The sequence below is a fragment of the Octodon degus genome, unplaced genomic scaffold (genome assembly GCF_000260255.1).
Source record: "Octodon degus isolate 3935 unplaced genomic scaffold, OctDeg1.0 scaffold00201, whole genome shotgun sequence".
In the NCBI taxonomy this organism is placed as follows: Eukaryota; Metazoa; Chordata; class Mammalia; order Rodentia; family Octodontidae; genus Octodon; species Octodon degus.
In genome coordinates, this window is record NW_004524777.1 from 4,666,205 (window position 1) to 4,691,415 (window position 25,211).

General features: G+C 38.8%; 1 protein-coding gene across 5 annotated transcripts in view; it reads left to right on the forward strand.

Moving 5' to 3' along the window:
- Positions 1 to 25,211, forward strand: part of Eda (ectodysplasin A) — a 465,104-nt gene that overhangs the window by 428,364 nt on the left and 11,529 nt on the right. For all 5 annotated transcript variants that reach the window (XM_004644523.2, XM_004644524.2, XM_004644527.2 and 2 more), the window contains exon 3: positions 21,479 to 21,502. In XM_004644523.2, coding sequence (XP_004644580.1) covers positions 21,479 to 21,502 — 24 coding nt within the window. The remainder of the gene's footprint in view (positions 1 to 21,478; positions 21,503 to 25,211) is intronic.

Here is a 25,211-nt window from a genome sequence, read left to right on the forward strand (position 1 = left end):
AGTATGGAAATTAAACAATACACTCTTGAATAGTCAATGAGTCACTCATAAAATTAAAGAAGAAATATGATTGTTCCTAGAAATAAATGATAATTTTAGTAAAACATATCAGAATTTATGGGACACAATGAAATTAGTCCTACAAAGGAAGTTCATAGCTGTGAATGCCCACATCAGAAAGACAGAAAAGCTCAAATAGTGATATATCTTATGGTCCTACAAGAACAGGAACAATTCAAATCTAGAGCTGCACAAGTAATGAAATTATGAAGAAGCTAGGGAGATGATTCTGTAGAATAAGCGCTTCCCTGACAAGTGCAAGGGCCTGAGTTCAATCCCTGGCTCTGAAAAAAAAAAAATTATGAAGAACAGAGAAGAAATCAATGAAATACGGATAAAAAAATAACACAAAGAATCAATAAATTGACAAGATGGTCCTTTGAAAAAATGAACAATATAAACAAGCTCTTAACCAATCTTACCAAAGAAGGAAAGAAAAGATCCAGATCAATGCAATTAGAAATGAAAAGGTGAAATCATGACACTGCCCAGATCCAGAAAATTATTGGCAACTATTTCACAAACATGAATACCAAAGAATTGGAGAACTTTGAAGAATGGAGAGATTCCTATATGAAAATGAAATACCTTCTGGGGGAACTACCCGCTCGGGTCCCCTCCTGTCCCTCTCTTGGACAGGAGCTTTCTTTCTCTCAATAAATATATTCTGCTCATAAAAAAAATGAAATACCAAATCTGAAGCAAGATTTAAAAATCTTGAAAAATCAAATAACAGGCAATGAAATTGAAACAGTAATAAAAACATGACCCAGATTCTGATGGGTTCACAGCTATATTCCATAAAGACTTCAGGGAAGATGCTATCCCAATACTCTTCAATTTATTCAATGAAGTTGACAGGGAAGGAGTAAATCCAAAACCATTCTCAGAAGCTAACTTTATCCTGATTCTTAAACCAGACTAGGACCAAACCAAAAAATACAGCCTCAGGCCAATCTCTATAATTGACATAGATGCAAATACCCTTAGCAAGATACTGGGAGGCAGAATTAAAGAAATTATGAAAAGGATTATACACCTCTTACAAGTAGCTTTCTTTCCAGGGATACAAGGATGGTTCATCATAAACAAATCAATAAATGTAAGCCATCAAATAAACAGAAGAAAGCACAAAAGTCTCATGTTCATCAAAATAGATGCAGAAAAAGCTTTTGACAAAGTCTAACGTTCACTTGTGATTCAAAATTGGAAAAATAGGTATAGGAGGACCTTATCTCACAATTATAAAATCCATTTGTGACCAGTATACTGGCAATATCATATTGAATGTGGAACAATAGAAAGCTTTCCCTCTAAAATCAGAAAGAAGACAACTATGTCTGTTCTGGCATTTATCTAGATGCTCCCCCTAAAACCTCATGCACTCATAGGTGGGGCTTTTCAAAGGTGGCTGGATTAATGGTGTGATGCTGAGATTGATGGTTTGATACTGGGAATAAAAGTGCATGGTTATTAAATTAATCCACTATTTGGATTAACATAATTCTGGGTGTGTACAATGAGAAGTACCACCCTGGATGTGGGTAGCAACAACCAAAAAGCAAATAGCCTGAAAAATATAAAAGGGAAAGTCAAGCTGCCATTGCTGCTGCTGCAACCACTGCTTCTATTGTTTTTCTGTCTATTGCCTTGTTGTCACCTTCTGTGATACCTCTTTGTCATGTCACCTGCTGTGGAGCCAGCCAGCTTTGTACCGAAAACTACAAACTGAACTAAAATATATCTTTCCTCCTTTAACTTTGAGGGTTTGGTATTTTCTCTCAGCAGTGAGAAAAGAAACTAAGACTGATTTTGGTATCAGAAGTGGGGCCATTCATGTGCTATCTGGCCATGTAGCTCAAGAGTTTTAGAGCTGGCCTGTGGAAAGCATTTAGAAAGGTTGGGCAATACCACCTGATGAAGCAGTCCTGGAATGCTTTACGCTATACTTGAAGGGAGACTCTGATCACAGATCAGAGAACCAAAATGCCAATAGAAATGTAACTGGTAAAGGCAAGACTCAAGTGATTTGCATTAGGAACAAATGCAGAACTGGCTACTAGCCTCCAGACAATGCATATTTTTTTGGCTGAAAATTTGTCTGCATTTTACTCATGTCCAGAGAGTTTGCTTTGTGATAGAGATTAAAGGCAGCATATTAATTAATGTTGGGGAAGAAATTTCAAGGCAGTCTAATGTTGAGGTAGTGGCCTAACTACAGTTTGAGGCTTTTAGTTAGATCTATGTTGAAAATCAAGAACAAAGACCCCAGCAGAATGATTTAAAACATTTTGTGTTTGACCAGAAAGCTCAAGTATAGCTGCAAACTATAAAGGTGGAGCAGAGGAGAACTTTATTGCTGACAAGGAACAGGACAATAGGAACAGTGGTCTGAGAATATCACAAGAACCAGCAGGACCCCACAATTCACAGCCTCAAAAGTATAAAAGTGAAAGACTACTTTGAGAAGAGAACTTTGGAACATTCTATTCCAGAATTCCACTGGACTATAGGATTTGTTCCTCCTGACTGGGTTCATAGTGCTCCACCATCCAGACATTTCACCCCTATAGTCAATAGAGAAGCAAGCCTAGCTATTGCTCCAGCTGCCAGAATACCCTGATATGCAGGTGGTACTGATTTTAGGTACATGTAGAATTCAAGGGCTGTGAGGTCAGGAAGGCTTTCATCCAGATTTAAGAAGGTCTTGGAGGCCAGCCAATATACTCTTGAAATGGCAGTTTGTGAAGCTGCAAGGAGTGAGCAATGCTAGCCCAAGTGAGAAGCCATAGGAGCTATATCCACTGACACTGTCATAGGATTCCAGCCCTTCTGAGTACATATCTTGCCACAGAGTACCCCAGATGTTGAACGTAAAACTACAGGACTTAATGTTTGTCATGCTAGATTGTGGACTTGCCTTGAGACAGTTCCTTTGTATCCTCATCTTTGTATCTATTGAAATAGGAGAGTTTGTCTCGTTCTATTTTATGTTTGAAGCATTTGACTTTCTTTACATTGCTAGAGGGACTTGTCTTAAATCTCAGAGGAGACTTTAGACTTGGACTTTTTAGCAGTGCTAAAACTGGTTGGACTCTGGCAACTCTTAGGGAGTTGTCTAAATGACTTTTGCATAAAGGGAATGTGCATGAGTTTTGGGGGAGCCAGAAAGAGAATGTTATGGCTTATATCTAGCTGTCCCCCAAAAGCTAGTATGATTAGAGGTAGGGCTTATAGGTGTGCATGCAACCAACCAAACTTGGGTAACCTGGAAAGGATGAAAGGGAAGCAGTCTGTCACTGCTGCTTTTGATTGATGCTTTGCTGTCCCTTACTCCTCGCCATCTCATTTGTGATGCCTTTCTGCCTACAACCCTGCCTTGGAGCCAGCCAACTGTGGACTGGAACCTCTACAAACTTTGCATTGATGTAAGCTTTTCCTCTTTTGAGTACTGGGTGTTCTGTCTCAGTCACAATAAAATTAAGTAAAATAATGTCTGTTATCACCATTCCAGTTCAACAAAGTCCTCAAAACATTAGCCAGAGTGATCAAGCCAGAAAAATTTATAAAAGGGACGTATATAGGAAAAAAATCAATAATAGATGAACCTTTTCATTAATCACATGGAAAGATATCCCCTATCCTTGGATAGGCAGGACCTACATAAGCAAAATGGCTATACTTCCAAACTTACATGCAGATTAAATGCACCTCTGCTGAAAATGCCAAAGGCATTTCCCACAGACCTACAGAAAACAATCCTACAATTTATATGGAATAAGAGACCCAAATGCAGGATTGCAAAATCCTACATAACAAAAGCAAAGTAGGTGCCATCACAATGCTAGACTTGAATTTACTCCTTAAGCTACAATGATTAAGACAGAATTATACTAGTGTAAAAACAAATGTTGATCAGTGGAACAGACTAGAAGAAGAAATGAGCACAGGCTCATACAGCTATTTGATCCTAGATAAAGGAGCCAGAAACATACACTGGAGGAAAAGATACCCTCTTTAATAAATGGTGCTAAAAAGATTGGGTATCCACATGCGAAAATTCACTCTGGGCCCATATATTTTACCATGTACTAAGCTAAAACCAAATGGATCAAAGACCTAAACTGTAGAAACATTTAACTTTTTAGGAGATAAAAGAGGTATTACTCTTGAAGACAGAGATGTAGGGAAGAACTTTTTAATAGACCCCAATGGCACAAGAAGTAACCCAAAGAATCAACAAAGGGGATTGTTGAAAAGGATAAAGTTTCTACACAGCAAGGAAAACAACTGAGTAAAGAGACAACCTACGGAAGAGGAAAATAATTTCCCAGCTCTTTCTTAGATGAAGGACTAAGATCTAAACTATATAAAGAACTAAAAAAAAATTAGATCTCCCTCAAATAAAAGAAACAATCAAGAATGGGCAACTGATTCAACACTATTTAGAAGAAATGACCAATAAATATATGAAAAAATGTTCAATGTCACTGACCAGTAAAGAATTGCAAATTAAAACTACTTTTAGATACCATCTCACCTTAGAAAATGACCATCATCAAATAGTCTAATAAAAAATGTTGGCGAGGATGTGGGAGGAAAGGAACTCATCTACGTTTTTGATGGGAATGTAAACTAGTAAAATCACTATAGAAATCAGCATAGAAATTTCTTCAAAACATTAAAAGAAATTTCATTTGGCCCAGCTATCCTTCTATGTATCTTCTCTACTCAGTTAAAATTATCAAAATAGAAGGATACATGCGTACCCATGTTTATAGCAGCACGATGTATAACAGCTAGCTCTTGGAAGCAGCATCTGTGTCTATCAACAGATGAACAGATGAGGAAAATATGGCATTTATACACAGTGGAGTAGTATTCTATCAAAAGAAAGATGAAACCAAAGAATTGCAGGTGAATGAGTCCAACTTCATAATATTATTTTAAGTGAAATAGGTCAAACACAAAAGCTTATATATCACATGGTTTCTTTTATATGAGAAGAAAATGAGTAGCAGAATAGAAATTAGACACGGGTGGAGTTGTTCAGCTGGTTTGCCCAACTTACTTATTCTAGTGTTTTAAAAAGAGTTTGAGACATATGAGAACTTGTACTGTAACATCATGTATCTCAGTAGTGTCCCAAATTTTCTGATCAAGGAGATTATGGGGCCAAAGAGGAAAGTGGTCGATGATGTAGAGTGTGCCTAAGGAGAGTCACATGGAGAGAAAACACTCTCTCAGGCTTTCACAGAGAGCACATTGGCCAAGCAATGGCCGTGACTCATCCACATGGCTGACACTGACAAAGGTTCTACAATCTGAGGTACAGGATCTTAGGATAAATCCTGAGGGGATCTCACTGAACTTATCAGATCCAAAAGCTACAACTCTTGTTGCATAGGTCCTGCTTTACCTTGGTCTTAACCATCCAGCAGAAAAGTATAAAAACGAAATATAAGAAGTAAAGCCATGCTGTTATGTTGAGCTGTAGGGGACTCAGGTCAACAATTTCTAATATTACAGTGAAGCAGAAGACCCAATCCTGTTATGGACTACTGGACTCTTTTAGAATATTTTGCTGAGTTAACACACCTTTAATATTCAAATGATGGAACTAAACAAAAAAGAGGATACAGACGAATATCCATTTTGTTTCTGTGTATTCAAAATGGTTAGGATAGATATATAGTTACATTCTTTTAATGAATAGAGGGATTTGTTATAATAGTGTTTGTAAATAGGATATCATGTCTGCATCTTGTACAGCAAATAACCATTAGGAAGAATGTATGCAATGTGTTAATTATTGAAACTGTCATACCAATTTGATTTGAAACTGTCTCATTGCTATTTGTCTCTCAATAAAATTATGGAAAAAATAAATAAAAAGAGTTTGATGCAGACATGGTGGCACACACCTGTAATCTCAGCACTCAGAAGGCTGAGTGAGGCAGGACATGACCAGCCTGGGCTTCACAGTGAGTTGAAGGCCATCAAGAAAACTTGATCCCAGCCTGGGCAATTTAGGGAGACTTCTGTCAGAAAATAAAAAAGGGCTGGTGCTGTAGCTCAGCATAAGGGCACCAAAAGACAATTCAAGATGTGTTTTAGTTAATTTTCTCACTGCTGAGACAAAATACTCAACGCCACAAGTTAAAGTAGTCAGAGTTTGTTTAAGCTTATGGTTCATAGCGGTTTTAGTTCATAGTCGATTCCAAGGCAGGGTGGCCTCGCAGAGGGGCACTGCACAGGTGAAACAGTTGATAGTGATCAGAGGGCCGCCAAGCAGTGACGCAGTGAAGCAGCAGCAGGCTGCTTCTTGCATCCCTTTATGTCTACCCTGGCTACCTGCCCTTTGGATGGTGCCATCTACACCTAGGATGGCTTTTCCCATTATCCACACCCAGAATTGGGCCTAACAAAATCAGGGGACTAATTTAGTAATCTCATGCCATTACTCCCAGCATTACATACTTCATCCCAGCATGATATACCTTAGGACCATCCACCTCCAAAAAGTCCTACCTATTACCACATGAAGTTTGGGGGGGAGGGGAATCTAAACACAAGCCATAACAATATGTATGCTAAGTTGTTTCATTTGCACTACTAAGTTTTCTTAGTTCATTGAAAAGAAAATTTTGTGCTAACATGTTTGCTTCTTCTTTGTAAGCGAGAATCTTTTTTGTCAGTGTCTTGTACTCCGAGTCCCTACTTTGAGGATAACAAAGTAGCAAATTTTGTCTTAATAAAAAAACAACACCAAAGTGGAAACATAAAAATCAAATTAATCCCTGCAATATGTTTAAAGTATACTGTTTCATGACCATGTAGGTTTTGTGCTAGGAATGCAAAGATGTTTCAAAAAACTTATAATACAGCCATCAACTCAAAGGATGTAAATCATAGTCACCTGAGATGTCACAATATTTGATAAAAATTATCACAGTTTTCTGGTAATTCTGACTAAACTAAAAGTAAATTACATTTTTAATACAATAAACAATATGTTGGCCTAGTAATCAGCATAGTGCTTAATGGTAAATATATTAGAGACATTCCTCCTCCCCAAATGAGGAATAAGAAAGGAATGGTTATTATCGCTGTTGACATTTAACATTATTGCTGAAGTTCTTGCCAATACAATTAGGCATGAAACTGAAATAAGAGAAATATCTATTGGGGAATTACATAAACTGTCATTGATTACAGTCATGATTTTGTTGCTAGGAAACTGAAGCAAAGAGAAGTAATTAAAAAGATACAGAGATTGCCAGCATGGCTGGGCTTATAGTGACAGTTTCTTATAGTACAAATATAGTAGTAGCAATCTTCTACTTAAACAGCAGTTATGATCTGGGCATAATTGAAGAAATGAACTGAAGTAAAAAAATTCTATAAGGAGCTAAATCCTTCAGTGTCACATAAGAGTCTTGCTGTGCCTAGGGATCTTCATTCTGAGCAGCAGTTCATAGTAGGTAACAAGTCTTGGGCCTTTGAGTTTCTGTTTGCTTGGGTTTGGAAGAATGAAGTATATATAGTTGTAGAATTCCACAAAGAGAAAAACTTGTATTTATCAAATGCCTAAACAGTATCTTATACATGTTTTTTCTCTGGGATGTAAGCAGTAGTATTCTCATTTTACAAATGAAGTTGTACTCAAAGAGGTGAAGCAACTTGTTTGAAGTCATACAGACAGAGCTTAGTAAATTATAGAGTGCGAATTTAATCCAGTCTTGTGTCTTTATAGACCGTGCTTTCCACTTATTTTGTAAAATTTCCCGAAAGGGAAATGGTGTTTCCTGGAACAAATTTCTGCAAAGTACAATCTGTTGAGAACAGTCACCTTGCCCCTGCATGAAGATTGGAGGTGAAGATACAATAGAAAGGGGAAGATAAACAATCACTATGTTAAAAAATAAGTAACCTCATATGATACCAGATATATATGCCCTTCTTGGTAAAAAAAAAATGATTGACTCTAAGCCAGGGTATTGAACAGCATGTATATTCTAGGGCAGGTACTAATATAAATGACCAGAGTACAATGCATACAGACTGAACATCAGAACTCCTTAGCTGATCTCATAAAATTCAGTAGTATCCATGCTAAGTCTCATCTCTTATAAGGATACAGCATGCACAGGGGCACAATAGCTAGCCATGTTGAACTGTTGTGGCATGTAGTCTAGAGCCAGGTTGCAATGTGTAGTTCTCTATGTAACCACTATTTGCAGTTTCGTTGGCCAGCTATTATGGCCACCCTCTTCTTCAGGGACGGGAAGCCAAACTGCCATGCTGACTCTTACCAAGCCCTCCAGAAATACTTCTGGAAGCAGTACATGATGCCAGTCATCTGCTCCTTCGGCATATTAGTGAATTTAACTTGGTAGCTCTGATGGCTTATACCATGTTCTAACAGTAGACTCTGTCTCACTCCTATGCTCTGTTGGACAAGAAGAAAGTTAGGATGACAAATTGCCATTGTAACTTCTAACTTATTTTAGTAGATTAACACATGTCAATGACTGAAGTAATTCATTTGATTGCTGTGTATACTGCAGAAAATAATTGCTTACATTTTTCACTTCCCATAGTTGTTTTTGTTTTTATTATCTCAGTGATCCCCAAAGCTGAAAGCTGAATACCCCAGATTATGAACCAAATGAAGGAGAATGAGGCTGCCATTAACAGAAAGAAAAGAAATGTTGTTGAGGACTTCACCAAAAACAGTGTTTTCCAACCTTTGCCACATGTGGGATCACCAGCAGCACTTTTTACAAATGGTGTATTAAGCTAGGTGTTGTGGCACATTCCTATGATTCTAGCACCCTGAGAGGCTGAGGAAGCATGAGCATAAGTTCAAGCCCAACCTGGGTGACTTAGTGAGATTCTGTCTCAAAATAAAAAAATAAAAAGAGCCAGGAATGGAGCTCAGTGTGAAGGCCCTCAATCCAATCCCCAACAACAGAATAAATGAATAACCTCATATGCATGTACCAATTCCCCAGAACCGACATCACTATTCTGTATTACTCACATGCAAATAAATAAATAAGCAAACAAACACGCTTAGGCCTGACCCCAGGCTGATTATGTCATAAGTGCCATGGCATTGAGAGCTTTATTTTCAAGCTACCCAGGAGATGCTAATGTGTAGCCAGATTTGAGAAGTGGGTTCAATGTGAGTTCCTGGCAACAGCAATACGTTCACATAGCAGCAGCCCAGTGGTAGTCAGACATGTGCTGTGATTTGGGGACTCTTCATTCTCCATAAGAGATAAGGTCCTAGAACAAAATGTGCTCATGACAAAGTGTTGCATATAAGAGACCAGCAGGGCTCTGAAGAGTAACCTTTGATATTCATAGTAGTTAAATTTATCTTTTAATCTATTTTTTAAGTCCACATAATTTCATAATGAATAAAAACATACATGACTAATCAGAGGCCCTTGTGGAAGGAACTTTGGATCTGTCTAAAGGGATCAATGGATGTAATTTATTTAGACTTTCAGAAGGCCTCTAACTGAAGATCTGCAGCAATGGTTATTATGCTTTAAATCATGCTGCTGTGCACCATGGAATTAGAGGGAATTAATGAGCACATCCTATGAAGAGGGCTTGAAGACAAGGATAAAGGGGTGACAGGTGCACATCTTGCTGGGTTGGGAAGCATACACGATAGAGTTTCTGTAATCTTTTTACGGTTTTAGGGAACAGGTTTTTATAGGGTCAGAATGAATTTTCAATGAAATCTCTATGCAGATAATGAGTCATTTAGTCCAAACGCCCATTCAGAGATCTACCACTTACTAGCTGTGTAACCTCTGAGAAGTTACTTAAGATCTCTTGTCCTGTTTCCTCAACTGTAAAACAATGCAATAGGACATAAAAGTCTCAGCTAGAAATTCCATAGAACTGATTAGCTCAGCTTCAATCTCTGTATCTACAATGGAAGCGACACATAATCAAGTTCTTTAATTGATTAGAGCAGTGTTTGAGAGTGATGATTACCAGGTCAAAAACCAGAGAAAGCAATTGTTATACAGCATTATTCACTATATGAAATTCATTGTAACCACATTGGTAGAGCACTGTTTCTGCCAGACATCTGCTGGAACATAAAAATAGCTTCGTTATACAGGACCTTCATTCATGATTGAATTTAACCTCTTCTACAAATTTCTTTAAAAATAAATTTATCAATCTCTTATATAGCATTTTAGAGTCAAAGTTCATGAGATTGCAGAGGAAGAGATCCCATAGTTCAGACCTATATTTGGTGAAAGGAGAGAGAAACATAGACAGCTGAAGTGATTCACCCAAGATCAGACAGCAAACAAGTCCTAGGGTTGCATCTCTGGGCAGCTAGTTCAGTCCTCTTCTTATATTCAGATCCAAAGCAGTCAGGTGGCCTTTGAAGCAGGTGCAGTAGCACATGCCTGCTACTCCAGCTACTTGGGAGTGTAAGGCAGGAAAATCAGGAGTTAGAGCATAGCCTCAGTAGGGGGTGGGGGCACCCTATTTTGATGCTGTTTTGGCAACCTAGGTACTGTATGTGGTTTGATAATGATGCTGATGAAAAGCAAATGTAATAATCATAGCTGCTATTTTTTTTCTTTCCCTAATGTATTTAGTACAGGGTGTTCAGGGGCTCACTATGTAGATTGGACTCATAGTGATCCTCCTGTTTTCAGCCTCCCAAGCACTGAGATTACAGGCACACACCACCATGCCCAGTCCCAGTCACCATCTTAGCACACCCTGGGGGTAGGGCCATCATAGCACACTGCGCTCTGCCTAAGCAGGCGCTTTAGTCCACTGAGCTATCTGGCTGGCCCCATAGCTGCTATTTCTTGAACACCTATATGTGCTTGGCAGCATTGTTAAATTATATGTATTATCTTGTTTAATCCTTCTGCCATCTCTTTTGAAATAAATATTATCCCAGTTTTCATGAATGAAGAAATTGAATGAGAGAAGTAAATTAACTTGCCCAAGAGCACACAACTATTAGATGTTAGAACTAGAATTCAAACCCACTTACAAAAGTGTAACAGGGCTCATGCTCTTCCTAGAACTGCAGTATTTCTCAAGCAATACAACCAGAATATTAGTTCAATAAGAGCCAGGTAAGTCTTGAAAACAGTTACATGGCCAAATAAGTTTGGCAAGTGCTGTTTCCTATCTCCTTTGTGAAGTCACATTTTGCATTAGTGCTTTGAAAGATCTGACTTTTCTGGAAGAAATCTATAACCCTGTGTTTCCTAAACTCTTCATTACCAGGAAACCCTTTTCCCAAGAATGTGCTACTCGCTAGGATATAGTGTGAAAACACTGCCTTTGAACACAGAACTTCCCACTGATTGTACTCCTCTTCATGACTTGTTCTTAGGCCTGGCTTTTATCATCCCCACCACTAAAATAACCCAAAGATTCAGTGTTGCAAGATCCTTCCTTAGGAAGAACACATGCTTGTCACTGTGGGAATATCTTTGATAACATGAAGAAACCTACACTTCATGGAACTTTGAGAGACAGTTAAGCTTTGAAATTGTCAGCATTTGGTGTAACTGTTTCAGTCTATTGCATTAACCATGGTAATATTCTTCAGACTTTCCCAAACCAAGCTAGAACTGAGCCATAAATATTTTATGGTTGATCATAACTGAAGTCATGTTGGGGACCATGGAGACCTGGAGATGCACTCCTGCTGCAAGGAGTAGAGGGGAAATTCTTGGCCTAAGAATGCAGGTGGTCTCATCAGAAATACCTGAGGTGGCGATGGGATGGAGAGGGGCAGGAATCAAGTTGCAGGACACTACCTTTTCTGACCTTTCTGCCATGCCCAGAGCAGATGTTGAAACTCTAATCTGGGTTCTAAACATGGGCATTCCATGTGGTTCTCATTCAAAATTCACACTTATCTTTGAAGCTAATGGCTTCCATCTTCTGTTCATGTACTGGGCTTACCATATATTTGTGAATTATCTCTGTTTTTACAGTTCTCATGGTATGAGATGGAATATGAAATAAAGTTTAAAGATGCTGAATGTGCAGATAACAGGCTATGTTAAAAGTGGTTCTTTTCATTTTAAATAGAAATATCCAGTCCTATACTTTCTCATCTGCCCATTAGGGCCTTTAGTTTCTCCTTTATTCCTTTACCAATTAGTCATGAAGAAGTGTTGGCCCTGTACTTTTCGCTGATGGTGCTTTGAAGACTTCAAAGTCAGAAGGCTGCCATCTTTGTAACTAAAAACTTATAAAAAGAAATGAACACTTATTAGATATGCAGTCTATGTAACCACCCTAATCACCTTTGATTGTTTAGGGCATAAAAATCTCTAAAAGTTGAAGGGCCAGCGAGATAGTGCAGCAGACTAAATGCCTTCTTAGGCAAGCGCAGGGACCAGAGTTTGATCCCCAGCACGACATGGCACGCAGGCCCCACCCTTGGGTGCACGCACTGAAATCCGGTGTGGTGGTGCATGTCTGTAATCCCAGCACTGGGGAGGCTGAAAACAGGAGGATCACTATGAATCCGAGCTGCACAGTGAGACCTTGTAAGAACCAAATATACACAAAAAAGAAAAAAAACTCTGTAAGTTAAAATATTTAGGGTTTTATCCTGTTATTGCAGGAACATGTTGCTGAGCACCTACTGTAAAAATGCTGTAGGACTGAATATAGAGATAAATAATATAGTCCATGTGCTCAAATAGTTAATGGTCTACTAAATTGGAACAATTGTATAGTGCAATATTGCAAAGATTATAGAGTGTTGTTACGAAGAGTTTGATTTGTAGAAAAGTTGTCCCAGAAGAGTTCATGTATACTCCCTCTCTTCCCACCCCTGGCAACCACTGACCTTTCTACTATCTATAGATTTGGGCTTTCTACAATGTCATGTGGTCCAAATTATATAGTTTATTCCCTTTTCAAACTGGCTTCTTTAATGCAGCAATATGTATTTAAGATTCTGCTGTATCTTTTTGTGTCCAGATAGCACAGTTATTTATATTGCTGAGTAATATTCCATTATATGAATGCATTGCAATCCATTCATATATTCACCTATTAAACACTATCTTCCTTGCTTCCATCTTTGCAATTATGAGTAAAGTTGCTATAGATATCTGTATGTAGAGTTTTGGGGTCATTCAGTTTGTGTAAATACCTAGAAGCACGTGGTAAGACTTCTGTGTCACATGGTAAAACTATGTTTAACTTTTTAAAATGTTATCAAACTGTTTCCTAAAACTTGTGCTGTTTTACATCCCTATTAGTGACAAATGAGAATTTCTGTTGCTCTATATTCTCCTAAGTATTTGATATTGTTAGTACTCTAAATTTTATCCATTCTTAGTTGTCTATACTGCTCTCTCATCACTTTAATTTGCAGTTCCCTGAAGATGGGAGGTGTCTCCGTTACTTTTCTGTTGTTACTGGGACAAAATACCCAACAACCAAAATTAAGGAAAGGAAGGGTTTATTAGCTCACAGTTTGTGGCGGTTTCAGTTTATACTCAGCTGGCTCCAAGGCAGACTGGAGTATGGCAGGGGACAGCAATTCATGACAGGGCAGGGTATGGTGGTGGGGGGTGAAGGGGATGACGCACAGCAAAACAGCAAGAGCAAGGGAAGAGTAGCTGTAACAAGGGCAGAGACAAGCCTCGGTTCTTTGTATTGGCTTCAGGCTATCTGCCCCAGGGTGGGTGTACCCCTCACACCCATAATCCCAGCCTTGGATCGTAAATTAAACACAAACTCTAGAACCGTGCCCTATGACAGCATGAGGCTTTGCGGGGACAACTACATACAAACCATAACAGGAGATGTTGACCGTCTTTTTATAGGCTTATCTGCCAACACTGTATATTCTTTGTGAAGAGTCTATTTAAATCCTTTGCCCATTTCTTAATTGGATTTTTTCCCTTGACAGTTATATTCTCTGTTCAGACTTCTGTCTTTTTAAGTAGGTTATCTTTTTTTTCTTACCTATCAGTTTTAAGAGTCCTTTATACATTTTGGATAAAAATTCTTTCTCAGATATGTGTTTTGCAAATATTTTTTCCTCGTGTGAGGCTTCTTTTCACTTAGTAGTGCTTTCTCAGAGCAGTAAAACTTTTAAATTTTTAATGAAGTACAACTTGTCAAGTTGTTTTCACTGTGTTTTTTGTGTTCTGTTTAGAAACTCATTTTCCAACCCAATGTCCCCTGGATTTTGTCTGTGTGACATCACAAGTCTCATATAGCTTTATGTTTTGCATGGGGCTCTATGAACCAGTTTGAATTAAATTTTCTTTTGAAAAATACAAGGTCTGTATCTAGATTTGATTTTTCATCTTACTTTGTTTGCATATGGATGTCTAATTGTTCCAGCACCCTTTATTTAAAAAACTTACCTCCTTTTTTCCATTGGATTTTCCTTTTCTTCCAGTATCAATGATTTGTTGAATATTTTTATTTAGGCCTATTTTTCATCTATTGTTTCATTAGTCTATATGTTTGTTACCTCATCAGTACTATCTGCCTTAATTACTGTTGCATTATAGTAGGTCTTAAATCAAATGGTTTCATCTTCTCACTTGGTTCTAATTCTTCAATTTCTTTTTTATTTATTTATTTTTTTCCAAAGTTTTATTGATAAACAGCAATGAGACAGTTTCAAATCAAATCGGAAGTACAGTTTCAACAAATAATACACTGCATATATTCTTCTTAGTGGTTAATTGCTGTACAAGATGCGGACTTGTGATCCTATTTACAAACACCATTAGAAAAAATCATTCTATTCATTAAGAGAATGCAACTATATATCTATCCTAACCACTTTGAATACACAGATACAAAATGGACATTCATCGGTATACCCTTTTTTTGTTAAGTTGCCTTATATGAATATTATAGGTGTGTAAACTCAGCAAAATATTCTAAAAGAGTCCAGTAGCCCATAATAGCATTGGGTCTTCTGTTGAACTGGCAATGTCAGAAATTATTGACCTGAGTCCCCCACAGCTCAACTTAACAGCATGGCTTTATTTCTTATATTTCGACTTCATACTTTTCTACTGGATGGTTAAGACCAAGGTAAAGCAAGACCTGTGCAACAAGAGTTGTAGCTTTTTGGTCTGAGAAGGTCAGTGAAATGCCCTCAGGATTTGTCCTGAGATCCTGTACCTCAGATTGTAGAACCTTTATCAGTGCAGCCATGTGGATAAGTCATGGCCAATGCTTGGCCAATGTGCTCTCTGTGAAAGCCTGAGAGAGTGTCTTCTCCCCATGTGACTCTCCTTAGGCCCACTCTATGTCATCGATCACTTTCCTCTTTGGCCCCATAATCTTCTTGATCAGAAAATTTGGGACACTACTGAGGTACATGACGTTACAGTACAAGTTTTCATATGTCCTGAGCTAATTCTTCAATTTCTTGTTGATTGTTCTTGATCTTTTCCTTTTCCTTATGAACTTTAGAACCAGTTTGTTGATATCCACAAAGTACTTCCTCAGATTTTTTATTGTGATTATATTGAATAAATAGACCAGTTGGGAGGAAGGGGCATCTTAACAATATTGAGTTCTTGTCCATCAACATAAAATATATCTACTTTTTTAGATGTTTATTTTCTTTCATCAAAGTTTTGTGGTTTCCCTCATGGATGCTCATATTTTGTTAAATTTATCCCTAAATCTGTCTGTCAGTCTAGCTCATTAATAGTATTATTTTTTTATTTCAAATTCTAATTGTTCTTTGCTGGCATATGGGAAAGAAGTTCACTTTTATATATTAGGCTTGAACATTATTGTAATTGCTACTTTATTCCAGTAGTTCTTTTGGTCAGTTCTTATGGATCTTGTACATAGATAATCATGTCATTTCTGAACAAAGACAGTCTTGTATCTTTCTTCTCAATTTGTATGCTTTGCTTTCTCTTGTTTTGGCCTTATTGCATTAGCTATGATTTTCAGCATGATCTTGAATAGGAATAGCAAGGGGTATGTCCTTGCTTTGTTCCCAGTCGTAAGGAGAAAGCATCCAGTGTCTCTCCATTCAGTATTTCTCTATGTTAACTGTAGAGTTGGGTTTTTTGCTTTCGGTTTTTTTGTAGCTCTTTTTCGAATTGGAAATGCTCTGTGTTCCTAATTTGCTGAGAAGTTTTATCATGAAGGGATAATGGATTGTGTCAAAGACTTTTTCTGAGTGTGTTGATACATTTTTCTTCTTTAGACTATTAATGTCTAATGGGATTAATTGGTTTTTGAATGCCGAAACAGCCTCCCATACCAGAATAAATCCCACCTGATTATTGTTTTAGTCCATTTTCTGTTGTTTTAACAAAATACTTGAGACTAGGCCATAAAGAATAGAGGTTTATTTGCCTCTTCATTTTAGAGGTTAAAAATTCTAAAAGTTTGGTGCCAGGACCTTCTTAGCATCTGGTGAGAGCTTTCTCACTGAGCCATGGCATGGCAAATGGTATCATGGGGCAAGACAGTTTGCATCCCAGAAAAAAGATGATTTCGACAACAAAGCCACTCCCATATTATCCATGAGGCCACTAATGAGAACACTCATGAGCCAGTTACTTCCCAAAAGTCCTATGGCATTGGAGACAGAATTTCCAATGCGTGAGTTTTGAGGTCATAGATTTAAACCACAGCAGTTGTGTATAATTCTTATAACACATTGTTCTATTTTATTAGCTAATGTCTTATTGAGAATTTTTATATCTCTGATTAAGAGAGCTATCAGTCTGTAGTTTTCCTTTCTTAATATCTTCGTTTAGTTTGGGTGTAAGGGTAATGCTGGCCTCAGAATCAGGTAGAATATGTTCCCTTTTGTTCTACAATAATCCCTCCTATCTCTTAAAATACTGCTGTCATTTGTTTCATATATCCATAAGCCATAATCATGGAATGCATAAAACATTTTGTTTTACCTTCCTTTATTACTTTTCTAACTCACTACCTTTCTGAATATAAATCCAAGTTTCTGACCTGTATGATGTTCCTTTTCTCAGAACAATTTCTGTTACCACTTTTTCCAAGGCAGACCTACTGGCAACAAAAAATGCCTTCAATTTTTATTTGTCTGAAAGTTGTTCTTTTTCCATTGTTATGTTATTGATTCCTTTTGGTGTAAAGTCCAAACCAAGGGGCACTGCACCACCAACCAATGTCCCTGTCCCCTTTTTTCTTTTCAGACAGGGTCTCACTAAGTTTTCCAACTGGGGCTTAAAATGTCATCCTCCTGCCTTAGTTTCCCCAAGTGCTGGGAGATTATAGGCATGTGCTGCCACATCCAGATTCTACTTCATTTTTGAAAGATAATTCCGCTGAATACAGAATTCTGGCTTCTGGTTTTTACATCACTGATTCTTATCAGAACCCTAGGGCTTGAATCGAGACAGGAGGGTATTGTGTTACCTAGTTTAGCAGGTGAAAAATCATGGGGGTAAAGAGCCAATTTGTGGTCACTTTGTGATTGAGTCAGGACTAGAATCTGGCTAGGTCAACTCCTGTTCTCCAATCCTCCGATTTTGTTATGAGACACCTTTATCTTTTTTTTTTTTTTTTCAGATACCCTTGCCTTAATGTCCAATGGGCAGGCTGCCTGCCTCTATGGATCATGTCTTATGTCCATTTCATGATCTGTGCAGTCCCAGCACTCCAAAGCTGTCTGTCCTACTGTGATACATTTGCAAGCTTTGCCTGCAAACAACATTATGGCAACAAATAGGGAGAATTGGAATGATCTAGAAATATAGCTTGTTACCATGGAAGCAGACATGTGCCATTAGAAGTACTCTGAGTAGGTAAGAATAATGTTCTGAAGAATATAGAGAAAATAAATCAATATATCTAAAAGCTTATAAAACTCAGCAGGGGTTACTGTTTCTGCTCTGTGGCAAGATGCTTACTTCAAGTATAGATGATCTTAACTCCATAGCATTTTCTTTCTAGAAGCTGGAATAAAAAAACAGTGGCCTGAAGTGAAATCAGAGGTCATGACAAACATAGAATCAAGGCTTAGAGGTCCATGTTGAAAATCCTAAAAATTATTTACTGCCCATAATGAGCTATGCCTAGAACAAGTAAGAGCCCGTCTATTGCTGAGCTAATGCACTCATTAGCCCTCTGTGGGTGATATGATACACTCTAATGGCAACCTTGTGTGTACTCATGTGTCTTCTTCCCCTGCCTCAAGGGCTATGGCAAATGTTTACTAAGCAGAAGCTCTCTGAGAGCTCTTCTGTGACCCAAGATAAAATGGCAAAAGCACTTTGAACCTCTGTGTCACTAAGTGCTCTTCATGCTATGGCCATTTGACAGGGAAAACGAAGAAAAAGTTGTGTAACTCCTTACCTCACATTGTATACCAAAATCTATATCAGATTAGTTACAGATTTAAAAATGAAATAAGAAAAGCTATAAAAATATACCTATATAATATTATATTAGGGAAGGACTAACCAAGCATGACATTAAAAGCAGTGCCATATAGATAAAGACTATTCTATCTAATGACATGTAAGTAAAGTCTTTTATCCAACAGTACCATGTTTAATGCTGCATTCTAAAAACTTATTTGGGGAAGTATATAAAAATGTACACTTGTAAAAACATTAACTATAGCATTGTTCATAATAATGAAAAAGTAAGAAAAAACCTAAATGTCCATCAGAAATGATTGCATAGAATTTGAAGCTGGGCATGGTGGCACATGCCTGTAATCCCAGCACTGCTGAGGCAGGAGGATCATTTTGAGCTTGAGACCATCCTGGGCTACAACATGAGCTCAAGGCCAGCCTGAACACCATAGTGAGACCCTGTCTCAAAAAGACAAAGAAAAAAGATATTGATACATTTATATTAAAAATAACAATGTAGAAATATAGTTTGCAGGCTGGGAAGATAGCTTGGTGGTCTAAGTGCCTGCTTGTCAAGCAAAGGACCCGAGTTCAGTCCGTGGTACCGCATGGCATGCTGGCCACTGAAACTAACTACTAATCCCAGCGTTGGGGAGGCTGAGACAGGATGATCACTATGAGTCCAAGCTGCATAGTGAGACCCTATACCAAATAAATAAATGATTTTTTAAAATTAAAATAAATAATAGTTATTGACATAGAAAGGGTTATTAAATATTTTGAATTTGGTCCCATTTTGTAAAAATAAATATGTATAGGAAATTTCTAGATATGCATAAAATGTTAATCATGCTTATTTATGGGTACTTTAGTGGGCTATTTTTCCTTTGGTTCCTCATTTTATGTACTATGTACATGTGATGCATGTAATGTATATGCATGCCACTGTAAGATTTTCTGGTATAAAAATAATAGATTTTTTTTAAATTTTAGGACAGGGTGTTCAGGGTCTTACTGTGTAGCTCAGACTCATAGTAATCCTCCTGTTTACAGCCTCCCAAGTGCTGGGATTACAGGCACAAACCACTTGGCAGCTGTGGTTTGCTTTCCTCACACCCTACTTTGACGTTTGCTATAACCATGCTAACCCATAAGCAGCCAAAATTGCCGAACTCTTGGCCTGGCCTAGCACACCTTGACTATCAGGGCAGGGTGGCTGCCACAACTGTCATCTTGCTGCTCTCCAACACTGAAGCAGCTCACCAGCTCACTGCAGGGGCTGAAGTCTTTCTGGGTAACTCCTTCCCCAAACAGCTTCCTTGTTCAAGGAGGAAGCCATTCTCAGGTTAGCCTGCTGCGTCTTAGTGGTGTCTGTGTGGGTGTGCTTGCCTGACAGACTTTCTTCCGTATACATTCTCAAGAATTCTCAGTGCTGTTAAAAAAAAAAAAAACATAAAGGATAGGTTGCAAGAACAGAAGACAAGGACTGGAAGAAGGGATTGGATATAGTTCAGCAGAGAGTGCATGCCTCATATACATAAGGCCCTGGGTTCTATCTCCAGCTCAAAAAAAAAAAAAAAAAAAAAACTAGGAAGGGAATAAAGGAGAAAAAAAGGACTATATGAGAATGGAGATTCATGCCCTTCAGAACCGAGGGTTGCTCACCCCTACTTTGAACACACAGTGCCTAGTCTTGCCTAGGATGCCTGATACTGTGCACAATACCCAACTGCTGCACATAAGCTGCTTTGTCAGAGCATCAGCACAGACATGGGATTTCTAAGGGACTTGTGCCTTTCTGATGTCCAGGCCACAGATTTCTGGCTCCTGACATAACCTGCTCTCATAGGTAGAGATAATTCCAGGTTTTATAAAGTGTAGAATAATACACAAATGTTTGGTGTTCTTTTTGTAAGCTCCTGAAGGCATTGACAGTGGTATAATGTTTGTTTGTTTTTCATGTATTTAGTACAGGGTCTCATTATACAGCTGGGACTCACAGTGATCCTCCTGTTTTCAGCCTCCTCAGTGCTGGGATTACAGGCGTGCACCACCATGCCTGGTCTTGGGTGGCCCCCCTGGGGCATGGCAGGCACAACAAGTGGTGCTGTGAATCAAACCCAGCCCCTGTGCTTAAGCATGTGCTTAGTTCATTGAGCTATCTCACACACCCACCAGTGGTTTAATGTTATACAATATGGTCGTCATGGGAGTTTGGAACAGATTTGAAATACCTGTATCTAAAGAATGTCAGATTCATCTGTAGAATGCAAAGAATTAAATCACTAGGAGGGGGAAAAATAACTGTGTGAGAGAGACCTAAAGCATGTGTCTAGGAAATAGTTGTCACCTCACTATATTAGGAATGTCTTGGGTTTTCTGAGTGCTCTCTATTTCTTTCCCGAAGAGCAGTTCCCAAGAAAATGCTTGTGATTTCACTGCTGATGAGACTGCTGATGTTTTCCTTAAAGCATCCATTAAGTTGTGGTACATGATAGTGGGAGCGCATGTGGCCCCGTGTGCGTGTATTGTGGTCATACTCTTCACAGCTACCAAATGAAGTTGTGGTAAGGAAATGACTGAGAAGCACATGGCTGCTGCTCTCCTCCATCTGTGAACACAGCTCCTTTTCCTTTCAGCTGCACCACGCAGATTCCACATTCGATCTCCACCTGCATGCGTGACTCTTCAACCTCGGGACTGGCAGGGTAAATGGAATGTCGTCCTAAGGTTGTTGAGTTGTGCGTTTCTGGGCATTTCATCTACATGAAGAAGTACCGATTCCTTCACCCCAAACACTGATGCAAAAAGATTTTTATTTCTAGAAAAGAGCCTTGCTTGTCATTTTTGTGACCTCAATAGTCAAGAAACAGACTGGGCAGACTTGAGAGCTGGGAAATACCTTGCCAAAAGCCTATGTAGCACCCTTAAATGTGTAGTTATATTGAGGGTTCCTCCTAGGGACTGTTTTACAGAAGAAGAATTTCCTGTTATTTTTCAGTGATTTAATTTTCCATTTTCTTTTTTTTTTCTAATAGGACCAGTCAAAAACAAGAAAAAGGGTAAGTCATGTCATTTCTAAAAGTAAAAGAATTTTTTTTAAAAAACAAACAAATAGGATTTTTTTATTTTCTTTCAACATTGATTGCTCATTATTTCCCTCAATCACATATGATCTGCTTGAGTATTGTAGTTTCTAAAGAACAAGAAGTGATTCTGTGGTGAAGATCCCCGAAAAGTAGGATGGATCCCTACTAACATGCAAATATGGTTCTGGCTTTTTTTTCTTATTACTTCCTCTGTATAATTGAATTTCAATCTCTTTCCATCAGTCTTCCTTACTCTTTCCCCTGCTTTTCTTTTCTCCTGTTTTCCTTCCTCTTTTGTCAAATCAGTAATCAGGCCCGTGTCAAAAGAAAAAGGTATATTGTCTGTGGAGAGATATCAGTACTTTAGTTCTTGGCCTAAAGTTACCATTATTTAATTTCTCAGACACTCAGAGAAGGTATTTTTTACTTTAGGCATTCAATATAATTTTTTCTATTACTGAAAAAATAGTCTGCAGTGTTACTCTGGGCCTTAGTCTCCTAAAGAAGCATCTATTTAGGCAACCTTCCTGGCTGCTGGTCTGTAAGCCTCCCCTTTCCCTGAGGTAGGATGAACCAAGGCCTTGAATGGGTGCCCACATACCTGAAGAGCAGAGAATCAAAGCCAAACAGCCACCACAGACAGGGCTAGGCAATAGGCCTGCTGCTTACAACCAAAAGAAGCAATTGTGAAGTCAGTTCATGTTCCTATTTATTTCTGGGTTTTCACCTGGGAGGAAACCAATGATTTTTCATTAAAATTATTTAAGTGAAATGATTCTACCTATTCAGATTTATGGGACTTCCTAGACTAGATTATCAATCCTAGGCTAGGTAAGAATGATGAGATGACTATAGGTATAGCATGCCGCTTCTCTGACCACTAGGGTATTCTGGTCCTTATGGAAAACTTGTGTCCCTGTTGTAAAAAACCTGACAAGTGGCTTGGCCTCCTGAGAACCTGGGCTGAGTAAGGTTAGAAAATACCCAGAGAAGCCGAGCAAGGTGGCACACTCCTGTAATCCCAGCACTCAGGAAGCTGAGACAGGCAGATGGTTGCAAATTCGAGACCAGTCTGGGCTGCAAAATGAGCTCAAGACCAGCCAGAACCAGATAGTGAGACCCTGTCTCAAAAAGACAGACAGACAGACAGACAGACAGACAGACAGACAGACAGAGACAGAGACAGAGAGAAAATATATCCAGAGAGCTGAAATCCATGAGGAAATCTTGCTCTTTGGGGCCTTGGCACGTACCATGAAGGTAGTCTATTTTTTAAGGAAGTAAATTTGATTTTCAAGCATTTAGTCTTAACTCTTGTTAAGACTAACTCCCTTTAAGACAGAAACTATAATTCAGATCACTGGCCAGCACTGCTACCTTGTATTTGGGATATTATTGGGGGAAGAGAATGCACATAGCCTTAAACATTCACTTTGGCTTATTTAGAAGCCATTTAATACAGATTTTCTTGCACTCAATGGGTAGGCACTTACTTGAAGAGGTAAATTGAGTTGTTAATTTTCAGCCTTTAATGGAATTGTCCTGTTCCCACAACTAATATATTCTCTCTCTCTCTCTCTCTCTCTCTCTCTCTCTCTCTCTCTCTCTCTCTCTCTCTCTCTCTCTCTCTCTCTCTCTCCCTCCCTCCCTCCCTCCCTCCCTCCCTCTCCTTGAGGTTTAACTAAAAGGTTAAAGAAATGGCCCCTTGATGAAGTTAGTTAGCTTTGATAGGAATGTGTGCATTCTTTCATCTAAGACTACACAAGGTGACTTTCTAACTACAAATGTCACTGGGCTTTCGTATCATGAAGTGTTCTGTTAAACAAAATTAGGCAATCTGCAGAAGGAAGTCAGTCCTGTAAAGTCGTGCCTGGTGTAGAGATCAGTCCACACCTCCTGTCCTCTGGTCCTAACTTTCTGTCTGAGTATGAGCAACACACCTGCCTGATTATAGGGAAGCTGACGCAGACCAGCTGCAGAACTAGATCACAGCAGGAGCTTTTCCTCACATGTCTTCTGACATGTTCAGAAGTGAACATTCTGTTTATACTGCAACCATTATTCTCTGGACTAGAGGAATTTCTGCCTGTAATTCTTCCAAAATTCCATCAAGCAGTTACAGACCATCCACATTCTTAAAGTTCAAGTGTGTGCTACCCACAGAGCACCCACTGGCTGGAAAATCTCTGGTAGGCCTGGAAATTCTGGGCCTTGGGATGGCCTACTAAAGCACCATCCTCTGTGTCTACTCTACCACAAAATAAGGTGGAGAAGCAAACCTTTGAGCCAGGCTAGGACACTTCCTGGGCCACTAAGCATAAGACAGGCCGGTGTCTTTATGAAAACGGCCTGGAGGAAACAGAGAAACCATCAAGGCCAAGCTCCTCATTTCACAGATGGTAAAACAAAGGCTCAAGGAGAGGAAGGGATTTGCCCAAAGTGTGTCTGTTGCAGAGCAGGGACCTACTTATACCCTTATCTCCTGAGTACAGATTCCTTGTTCTTTCCACTACACTAGCTAGAATTGAAACTTGGGCACTGAATCAGCCTCATTTGGAAGCTGCCTGAAACTGAAGGGAGATAGTTTTCCTGTTCTGCATCTTGCAGTTGGCTAGACCTAGCAAGTGGGCAGATGCAACCTTTTGCTGCCAGGTGCGGGCAAATGCTCAGGCTTGTACCTGTAGGTCTTTAAGGCTACAGGGACTCTATGGAAAACATTCTCCAGATCTTCTTTTTTTTTCCTCTCTGGGAAAGAGGCTCCACAAAACAAATGTGCTTAGACAGGGACAGTTGGCCTCCTGAGTGGCTTTACCATGAGGATTTGCTTTCTTGGATATGAGACATTATTTTTAAAGAGGGACCTGGCTGAGGCTAAGAAACAGAGAGTTGGCAAGAGTAAGCAAGTTTTAAAGTGTTGTATTTAAAACTAAAATGTTACCTGAACTGAGAACATTGTTAGTAAGTGTTTTATAAGACTTCCATTCCTGTCGCTTCCCCAAAATTGTGAGATGGCAAAGGGACAAAGAAGACAGAATTGTCTAAGCAGCTGCAGCCACTGAATGGGGCTGCACAGAACAGAGGAAGTCAACAGGAAGCCGTGGAGGCTCAGGTTCTAGACCACAGTTAGAATTCACTTCACGTGACTACCTCCTGGCGGGAATGTTGGAAGGACTGCAATATGAAGTAGGAGGGCTGAGACGGTTGAGGAAGGGTAATGAAGAGGAAGGAGGAGGATTTCGTGAGTACAGTGCATAGCAAAATCAAGAATAGGGCCTCTGCAAAAGGATGCTGGGATGTTAGATCGTTTAGCCTATAAAAATGGAGGTCGATAAGTAATCTAACATCTTTGAGTATATGAGAGTTATTATGTATAGGATGGTAACTATTCTTTTCTGTCTACCCAAAACTAGAATAAAAGTTTAAATGACACAGGAGGGATTTTAGTTGAGTATACCATGGAATTTTCTAACCATGAGCAATGAAGAGTGGTAAACATTGAACATGTTACCAAGGGCATTTGCAGAATTGCCTTTCCCAGAGATCTTTAAAAATAGAATGTAAAGAGATCAACTTAGAAAATCCTGCTGCCTCTTCCTTAGGCATCTCTAACTTTGCCTTCTTTCCCATTGTTTCTTAATATTCTCTCTCTCTCTCTCCCTCTCTCTCTCTCTCTCTCTCTCTC